The sequence below is a fragment of the Strix uralensis genome, chromosome 9 (assembly GCF_047716275.1).
Source record: "Strix uralensis isolate ZFMK-TIS-50842 chromosome 9, bStrUra1, whole genome shotgun sequence".
Classification (NCBI taxonomy): domain Eukaryota; kingdom Metazoa; phylum Chordata; class Aves; order Strigiformes; family Strigidae; genus Strix; species Strix uralensis.
In genome coordinates this window covers 11049467-11059193 of record NC_133980.1, presented here as the reverse complement: position 1 = coordinate 11059193, position 9727 = coordinate 11049467, and the positions used below count along the sequence as shown (strand labels likewise).

Sequence of the window (9727 nt, the reverse complement as noted above, 5' to 3'; positions counted from 1 at the left end):
GCTGGCTCTGCCCTGGGACTTGTAACCTCCACCCTACGCACCCCCACAGGGGAGCACGCCGGGTCCCCAGGCGCCGCAGGGTGGGTATGGCATCGCTGCCCGGCCCGGCCCTGCAGGAGCACCTGAATATACAACAAGAAGAGAACTGGGGAGCAGAAAGGGGCATGGAGCCAGCCTGGGGCTGGCCAGGAGGAAGAGGAGGACCCCTGTGGGCAGCAAAGCTGCAGGCAGCAGGGCCCATCCAGTGAGAGCGCGATCGAGCAAAGGAAACTCCGGTAAAATTCTTATTGCCTTTATTCTGCCCATTGCCTCACACAGTCCTGCCGGCCAGCACACACCCACGCACGCATGCACACACTCACGCACACTCAGGCACGCTGGGAGTCTCTCCCTCGGCTTGGAGGAACCGGGCTGCAGTGAATCCTCAGGGAAAGGTGAGTGAGTCTTTTGGCAGCAATCACAGCGTGTGTCAGGAGCGGGGCGGCCGCGCCGGCAGCACCCGCTCCTTCTGCATAAAAGAGGAGGCTGGGGGAGGCCAGGCCTCGGCCCCCCGGCGCAGCCCCCGCCCCAGCCCCGCTCTCTGGCCCCTCGGGGGGGAGCGCGGCTGCCGTCGGTCCCGGGGCAGAGGGTCCCTGTGCAAACGTGCTGATGGCCTCGCTCTGCAGTCCAGAGCCGGCCAGGAGAACCAAGAGGGTAAGAGATGCGGAGCCGGGCGCCTGGTCCCCCTCCCTCCCCTTTCTGCTCCCTCTTATTTTTTTTTTAATATATCTCTTTTTTTTTTCCTCTTTTTTTTTTTTTTTTTTGCCTAACTCCCTGCATAGTAAATCTCATGGGGTTTGGGTTCTGGCGTGCAAAGCCAAGAAAGGGAGCGAAGCCTTCCCTTCGGACACGTTCCAGTGCAGACCCTCGGGCGGAGGGGCCGCCAGGGCTGGAGGAGAGGAGTGATTGTCTGGGGCCGATGGCCCCGGCCCTGTCGCCGGCTCAGCCTCCCCCGGCTGCTTCCACGTGGGGACCAGAGTTAGGGAAGGCTTTGGACGTGTCTGACGGACTCAGCGGACGGGTCAACAGTCTGTGGCCTCGGGGAGGGGAGGGAAGTGAGGGCTTGGGGGGAAAACGGGGTGAAAAGAAATCCAAGAAGCAGAACAACTCTTCAAACCGATGAGCACCGAGACAGGGCGGGAAGCGGGATGTGCCATCTCTGTCCCATAATCCATCTTCAATATGAAGATGTGTTGCTGCCTCGCCGCTCCAGGACACGGGACGAAAAGCTGGGCTCCCTCTCGGCACGAGTGCCTCCGATCCAGGGAAGGGCAGCCCGTCCCGTCCCGTCCCAGGCGACCATCCGAGGCAGAGGAGCGCCGTGTGAAGGGGGAAACGGGAAGCCGGGCTGCACCACAAACTGAACCTGGTTGGCAGGTTCCCTCGGTCCGTTCCAATGCAGAGTCCCCTGTGGTCAAACCTGCACCGGGAGCGTCTGGTTCATCTGCAGCCTCATGTCCTGAATGCTGCTCAGGATCTTCTTCTGGTGCCCTGCTAGCGTCACCCCTATCCTCAGCAGGTCTCTGCAAGGAGAAGGTGAAGACTCAGCTCTCTGATAGCAGCAACACGAGCACGTGGCCGTGCCCCATCTAGCTGCTGCCAAGGGGCCCATCCATCTTCATTACAGCCCTCTGCCAAGCTCCCGTGTCCCTCTAACACCACAGACCTTAACTGACTTGGGAAAACCCCATGTGCAGCTCAGCCCTCCACAGGCTCAGGTGGGAGGAGATGGCTGCCAGAGAGGCGAGGGACAAGGAACAAAGTGCAGCAGCCCCAGCCCCAGCCTTCTCCCTCCTCCGCAAGCAGGGACTTACTCCGCAGTCATCTGCGCCACCAGGTCAAAGGAGGCAAAGCCAGCATTGACAAAGTTCTCCTTGTACCGTCCCATTTTGATGGCATCCAGCCAGTCTCCCACGGTGGTGAAGGTGGTGTAATCTGGGACGGTGCGGTCCAGGAGCGGCTGAGAGATGCTAAAGGGTGAGAAAGGCACAGGTCATAAGGAGCAGGGGACAAAGAGGTGTATGTAACTGGAAGTGGGGGAGATTCTTATCCCTGCCCTCTCACATCTCTCGTCCCAACCACCCCTGCGTTCCCCAGGCTTGAGGGGAGTCCTGGCTGGAGGCAGGGATGCCACTGACCCAGACTGGACGCTGGCGATGACTTTCAGGCTGGCGGCGTTGCGGATGAGTTTGTCCAGCGTGTTGACAATCTGTGCAAACTTGGGCCGTAGGTTGCGGTCCCGCACCCAGCAGTCCAGCATCAGCTGGTGCAGCGCCGTGGGGCAGTCCATGGGGGGTGGCAGGCGGTAATCCTGCTCCACTGCGTTGATCACCTGTGGAGAGACATGCGGAGGCAGGCTGTGAGCCACCTGGGCTCCCATTGGCAGCCCACAGCTCCCCGCTCCCCAGGCAGCACTTACGTCCTGGTTGGACATGTCCCAGTAGGGTCGCTCCCCATAGGACATCACTTCCCACATGACGATGCCGTAGCTCCACACGTCGCTGGCTGAAGTGAATTTGCGGTAGGCAATGGCCTCAGGAGCTGTCCATCGTATTGGGATCTTGCCCCCCTGCAGGGATACACAGTTCCATTATTTAGCACACACCTGAGGTGTCTCCTCCCATCCCCAGACCGGTGGATCCCCCCTGAGTGTCCCATACCAGGGAGCTGGTGTAGGTGGGGTCAGCTGGGTCGTCCTCCAGAAAGCGAGAGAGCCCGAAGTCGGACACTTTGCAGACCAAGTTGCTGTTGACCAGGATGTTGCGGGCAGCCAGATCCCGATGCACATAGTTCATCTCTGAAAGGTACTTCATGCCGGCAGCGATGCCTCGCAGCATTCCTACCAGCTGGATGACCGTGAACTGCCCATCGTTCAGCTGCCAGAGGAGAAATCAGAGGGGTTTGCAACACCCCAAACGGACTGGGGAAGGATCCCAATGTGCTGCCACCACCTTCCTCCTCCCTAGAGCTACCCACTCTTCCCCCATCTCATGATGTCTATGCACAGCTTAGCCCTGGGGATGCCAGCATGACAACGCAGCGGGATGGAGAAGGAGGGCTCAGACCTTCTGTCCCCCGTGCGCTGCAGCCCCCAGCCCAGGGCAGGAGGGGATGGATGCTCACCCGGAGGAAGGAGTCAAGTGCGCAGTTCTCCATGAACTCCGTGATGATCATGACAGGGCGGCTCTTGGTCACCACACCCTCCAGGTGGATGATGTTGGGGTGGTCAAACTGGCCCATGATGCTGGCCTCACTCAGGAAGTCCCGCCGCTGCCGCTCCGTGTAGCCCACCTTCAGCGTCTTGATGGCCACGAAGATCTCGCGGCGGCCAGGCAGCTTCAGGCGCCCACGGCACACCTCGCCGAACTCCCCTGCGGTGGGGAAGGGGAGAGCGGGGAGGCACGGTGAGCCACGCAGCAGGGTGAGAGGTGGTAGCCTCAGCAGCTGCTGTGCCCAGCCCTGGGACTTGCCTGCTCCAATGACCTCCTCGATTTTGACACAGGAGATGTCAATCTCTTTGGCAAACTCCCGGACGGCTTCGTTGGGGTCCTCGTAGGTGAAGGGGTCAATGTAGACCTTCATCCCAGGGGTGACTGCAAGGGCAGAGGAGTCATCACCAGGAGGAATGCAACATGGGTGACAGATACCGAGCCAGCCTGGTTGGTTGTCAGCCCATCCCTCCCATCCCTGGCTAGCGAAGGCTGCCCCTTCTCTTGTGCACGGGACAGGAGTTGGGAGAGGGCAGGCAGAGCCCACTTGCTGGGCTCTCACACTCACCGTATTGCTGCAGCTTCTCCGTGTACTCGGGGTCTGTGCTGTTGCGTTGCTTCCTGCCCAAAGGAGACGAGAGGAGGTGTTCAGTAACCATCCCTTTCCTGATGGGGCAAAGACATTCACTGCCAGCTTCCAAACCCCAGCACAGACAGCCTATGCCAGAGAGCTTCCCCTGCGGCAGCCTGCGAGCAGAGCCATCCCTCCACCCAAGGTGCAATGGGAGAAGATGGCCTACTTGTGCTGAGGGAGGATGGCAGGAGCCTGGGCAGAGCCCCAGATGGTGCTGGGAAGCAGAGATGCACAGTCCTCCCACAGGACCCGCACTCTGGTACCCACGTACAGCAGGTCCAGTCCTTCGCTCTCAGACTGGAGCTGCCACAGGCAAGGGGGAAAAGCTCTGGGGCAGACATGAGCAACCCCCAAACCCAGCTCTGAACCCCCCGTCCCTGCAAAGCCAGTACCTGAAGCAGACGATAGCGATGATCACCACAACGATGACGAATAGCAGCCCTGCAGTGGCTGAACCCACAATCAGTGGCAGCTCCTGGAAAGTCTTGCTGGTGGAGCCTGATGGAGGGAGAGGCAGGAATCAAAGTCAAGCTGGGGAAGGAGCATGCATAGGAGGGTTGGGGGATGGAGGCAGCCTGGTCCTGGCACCTACCGTCCTCCGCAGTTGTCTGAAACTCCGTGGGGAGGCTATAGCGGCCGTATCCAGCCACCGTGCGAGCCCGGACCTGCACCATGTACCGAGCATTGGCCTTCAGCCCATCCAGTCGCACTGAGTTCTTCTGGCTGGTGACTGTGTTGGCGATGCCATCGCTCTGGCCTTGCTGTAGGGAAGACACATGTGGGTGTCACCTCTGTGAGGCAATCCCCTGCTTTGCTGGCTCCCACATCCCCCAGGCACTCTCTCTGCAGGGTGCCCCTTTGCCATGGTGCTGACGGCCAGCCAGGAGGGCTGGAGGAGGGGGAAGGCTGCTCTGCCTCCTGCTTTACCTTCTCCGAGTACTTGATCTCATAGTCAAGAATGATGCCGTTGGGTCTCTCCGGGGGAGTCCACGACAGCGTCATGCTGTTCCCGGTGCTGCTGTGCAGGTGCATCGTAGGCACAGCAGACGGGGCTAGGAAAGAGGGCAGAGGAATCTCTGAGTCATCTGTGCCAGGCTCCCCCCTCCACCATCCTGCATCGGCGTAGGGGACTCTCTGCCTGGGACCTGCTCGGATAACCTCGTAGGAAAAGCATGGAGAAGCTTTGAGACTGGCCTCCCACAAGTCTCTGTAGAGAGGTGTGATCTCACAATCTTGCAGCCAAGGTGATAAAGGACCAAGGGAAGCCTCAGAAATAGCACTGAGGCAACGCTTCACCCCACGCCTAGCTGCAAGCTGGTGTGGGGAAGGGCCCTGCCAGCCCAAACCAGGGCTCCCTCCCCTCCTCCACTCGCCAGGAGCTCCGTGCTCCACCCCACCAACGAGACCCGTGAAATCAGATCAGAGCGCAGCGGCTGGAGATTACCAGCACGCTGGAGCCGGGCCAGAGCGGGTGGAAGTAGGGAACGGCAGAGCACTCAGCTGGCTGCGAAGGTTTGGGCTGGTGCTGAGCCTTCCCAGGCCCACAGGGGAGAAATCTCATTTCCTTCCTCCTCCCTTCACAGCAGGCACAACATCTCTGGGGTAGGTCTACGAGATCTAGAACTCTCTGGAGCATCTGCCAACCCTGCCCTTCTCTGCTTGCACGCGTTCTGATCTCATCTCCTCCAGGGACACGCGTTAAACGGAGAGGAGAATTTACCCAGGGGATTAGATGCAGGCGCAGAGAGCCAGTAACACAGCAGCACAAAGGACTGCAGCCTCCAAGGCTGTCAGCAAGAAATCCCCACTCCACTCTGCGGCAGAGAGCCAGCCTCTGCTCTCCGGCAGCTCCACTGACCTGCCTGGTTGGTGGTGATGTTGACGGAGGCGAAATGGGGAGGGTAGGGGCTCTTGTTGGAGATGCCATTCACGGCCTGGATCTCGAAGGTGTACTGGGTGTGGGCCATCAGGTTGCTGATGTAGATGCGACGCTCGGTGAGGCCGAGCTGGCGCGGCACGAACTCCACGTTGTCGTCGCAGCGGGTGCAGAGGCGCCGCTCCACGCTGCACTTCTTGCAGATGACGTTGTAGAGCAGGTCATCCCGCCCGCCCGTGTCTTGTGGCTCGCTCCACTCCAGCACCAGCGACGTCTCGTTCACGTTGGAGATGACGTTGCGGGGGGGAGAGGGGACGCCTACGGGGGGAACGGGGCGGGGGTCAGGGATGGCGTGCCCCCACGCCCCGCTCACCTCTGGCGTGGGCACAGTACACTCCCCTCGACCCAGATGTGGAACCCTGCCACCTCCACAGCTCCCCTCGCCTCCCCTCCTCGCTCAGGGCAGGACTCACTGGTGCAGGCACTGTCTGCGGGGTCCGTGTCTGCCCGGAAAAAGCCGTTTCGACATGTGCAAACTGTTGCTGCTCCAGAGGTGGTCCGGCTGTTGGGAGGGCAGGGAGAGCAGGGACCTTCCCCCTGCTTAGACTTGAAGGTTCCAGGGCCACACGCTGGAGGAAGGGAAAACAGACCTGAGTTATAAAGTGCACCCAGAAAACATCCACCATCCCCCCCTCCAAGGTTGGGCAGACCCTTCCTTGCTCCCTACCAAATTTTCCATCAGTGGCTTGAGGACCACAGGCTGCCTACAAGCCTTTCCATGGCTGTCAGCTGTGCCCTGGCCGGGCAGGGTGGGCGAGAGCGAGCTGCCGGCACAGGGCAGGGGCACCCGTCAGTGCAGGCACAGCTCTGCCCATGAGACACTGAGCTCCTGCAGCAGAACCGGGGCAGCCGGGCCGGCAGCTGTATGGGGATCATGGCAGGTCCAGCTAGGAGATCACATTCTCAGTGATGGGAAGGAAAGGACACCCCAGCCCTGCCCGCAGCAGCCCCTGCAAGAGGCCTCTGCTGCCCGAAATGCAGCCACTCAGCCCCAAACCTTCCGCCTTGGGCTCTTCAGCCACCTCTCAGCCATGGGGCGGTGGCACCTCCTGAGGCTGGCTCAAGTGGAGCACTGAGTGAGATTAAAACATTCTTGCAGGTCCTTGGCTAAAGAGCTGCTTCAGCATCACTGCCACCTCCTACCCCTGCTTCTGATCAGGGTCCTTCAAGGAGTCACAAGTCCTGGGATCCGGCCTGGTTGGCACCGTGGGGTGTTTAGTTGTAACAAGGGGTATCTGAAAGGATTAACGGCACTTAGCCAAGGGGCAGAGCGGCCTCGGGAACCTGACCCACACCTCGAAATAGCCTGATTTATCGCAGTGCTGCCCCAAGGAAGCGGGTCTTGTGCTCTGTGTTCGCAGCTGGCCAAAGCAGTGAGACATCCGCTGGCGCTGGCTCTGCTTTGGCATCACCACGTTTGCCACGGCCAGGGCAGCATCAGCACTGACAGCCCCGAAGGGGGGCACATCCTCCTCACCCCGCTGGGGTTAGGGCAGCTCCCGAGGGCACATAACCCTCCCGGCAGCCCTGTCCCACCTCCCATGCCTGTGGCACATCACCCTGTAAACAGGAGGAGGTTTTCCCAGTGCTTCACCAGGCTGCGGCAAGCGGAAGTTTCCTGCTATGAGGCATCTCCCGACATCCTCAGTGGAAGTTTTCCGGCTGGTTGCAGCCCCACGCGTGGGGTGTGGAGCGCTGCTGAGTCACACGCTGCCGGGCCAGCCCCATGGGGACCTGCACACAGCTCCGGGGTGCCGTCCTGGCCCCCCGGTTTGTCAAGGCACCGAGCGGCAGCAGCTGTAGGGGAGAAGCCCTGCTCCATCGCGGTGCTGCTGGGCAGGGGGACGCATGAACAGCCCCATCATGGGGGAAGGCACCCCGCTGCCGAGGAGGGGACCTGTGGACCGTGCGCTCTCCAGCTCCCCTGCCCGGATGGGCGGCAGGAGCTGCTTCCTGCTCCCCGGGCGCGAGCCTTCCGGCAAGGAGACTCCTCTCTGGTCAAAACAGGACCGACCACATGGCTCGACTCACTCCAGCTCCTTGACCTGAGTTCACCCAGCCTCTGGGCCTTCCCTTTGGAAATGAAAGCTTAGCCCATCCCATCTGCGCAGGCTGGAGGGCAAAGGAGTGCGCAGACCTGCTCCTCTGCAAACAATGGAAGCCACCAGCCAGCAGGTCCTGGGCTCCTGTCCCCCCAGCCTGGGCCACCCTCGCCACCATGAAATGCAAAGACGTGGACAGCAGATGCCCAGAGGTAGAGAGCAGCCTCGGCACAGGCAGACCCACCCCAACCAGAGTCCCGGGCGGTTCAAACTGGGTGGATGCAGATTCACACATAAGGAACCAGATTGCTGAGGAATGAGATGACTGAAACCTCTTGGACAGGAACGCTCTGGGCTCAGAAAGCTGCCAAACATGCTTCGGTTATGGACAGGAGCCCAGATCCATCAGGGACAAAACCCCCTGAAAAAACAGGCTTGTTGTGGGGAGAGCAAAGCTGGAGCAACCAGAGCTTTGAAGAGCCCACAGCTCAAGCGCAGCATGGCAGCCGGGGACAGCGAGGTGCTCTGTGAAGGATGCAGGAAGGATGATGGCGCTTGGCCTCCCGCATGCTCCCGGTGGGTTAGAGGCACGGAGGGGACAGTGACCTGCACTTCCGGACGTGGGAGAAAGGGACAGGCAGAGCCATCCATGGGCAGCTGCCTGCCATCCTGCAGGAGTGCCCAGCGCAGGCCCAAGGAATGAAGGTCATTTCTTCTGACCCTCATGCCACCCTGGCAGGAGGGGGGTGAGCCACATCCCAGCCCTGTTAAGCAGGGGAAGAGCAGGAAAGGGACCGAGGCCCAGATGCACTCTAGTGTTTAAGTTTCCAACTCTGCTTAATAAATCAGAGCATAAAGACCTTGGTGGCAGCGTGACAGCTCTCAGCCGCCACATTTGAAGACTGTAACCGAGCTGAAAGCTGATCCCAGGTCCCCAGTGGATAAGCCGCTGTGTCATCTCTTCTCTGCAAGAAACTGCCTGTACAACAACCACTGTCTTGGCCAGCACACCGGGGAACGAGCCTGGGAGCTCCAGAGCGGGAACGTGACTCCCTCCATCCAGCCAGAGCCGGGCTCCCCTCTCCCCACTGAGAGGTTTGCATAAGCACTTTTCCTGCTGAAGTGTCCTCAAATAAAATAACAACCCTGAACCTCTGCACACAGATCACATCTCCTGGTGCCGGGCTGTGGTCACCTCCGGGGAGAACATGACAGTCACTGACAGCCACAGGATAACAGGTCAGGGAACTGAAGCGGAACTCCCCGGCCTGAAAAGGAGCCGCTGGTTTGATGGGAGGGAGATGCAGCCTGGCCTGACAGCGGGGATCAGCTGCGGAGGGGATTTATGCGGGGTGCGGGAAGGAGAAGGGCAGTCATGCAGCCGTGGGGCTGCTGCAAAACCGCCCCTGCACCTTCTACAGGGCATAGCACACCTGGCATGGCACGGCACGGCACGGCACCCACCGCTGGCCATCCGGCTGCTTCTGGCAGCCCCTCCAGGATTCTCATCAGTTGTTCACCTCTGGGGCCTGATCCTGCCTTGCAGAGCTGCAGCACAGGGCTGGGGGAAGAGGAGGGCACTCTTCCCAAATACAACTCCCACCCCAGTGAATAAAGTCCAAGGGAGGGAGCCGAAAAAACCACCGAAATAAAACCTTCCTGGCAGCAGCAGAGAGCAGTGACTCATCCCGCAGGCAGCCTCCATTACTGCATGGGATGAGGGCAAGCAGGAACGAACCCCGTGTGCATCCCCAAAACTTCGAGGTCCCCTCCCTTGGGAAAGGGAGGGAGGGAAAGCCCACAGCACATTGGGAAATACCAGCCCCAAACTACCCTGTTTCAGGTCTCAATTGCTTTCCCATCCACA

At 60.5% G+C, this 9727-nt stretch overlaps 1 protein-coding gene across 2 annotated transcripts in view; it reads right to left on the bottom strand.

The window, feature by feature from the left end:
* Positions 1–276: 276 nt before the first annotated feature.
* Positions 277–9727, bottom strand: part of EPHB3 (EPH receptor B3) — a 28153-nt gene continuing 18702 nt past the window's right edge. The window contains exons 4-16 of one of the 2 annotated variants that reach the window (XM_074878619.1): positions 6232–6387; positions 5741–6076; positions 4810–4934; positions 4475–4643; positions 4275–4380; positions 3817–3914; positions 3510–3632; positions 3163–3410; positions 2700–2915; positions 2459–2608; positions 2178–2371; positions 1854–2009; positions 277–1562 (exon numbers count right to left, since the gene is read on the bottom strand). In XM_074878619.1, coding sequence (XP_074734720.1) covers positions 1454–1562; positions 1854–2009; positions 2178–2371; positions 2459–2608; positions 2700–2915; positions 3163–3410; positions 3510–3632; positions 3817–3914; positions 4275–4380; positions 4475–4643; positions 4810–4934; positions 5741–6076; positions 6232–6387 — 2186 coding nt within the window. In that variant the 3' untranslated portion in view covers positions 277–1453. The remainder of the gene's footprint in view (positions 1563–1853; positions 2010–2177; positions 2372–2458; positions 2609–2699; positions 2916–3162; positions 3411–3509; positions 3633–3816; positions 3915–4274; positions 4381–4474; positions 4644–4809; positions 4935–5740; positions 6077–6231; positions 6388–9727) is intronic. The other variant, XM_074878620.1, reaches the window with a different exon arrangement.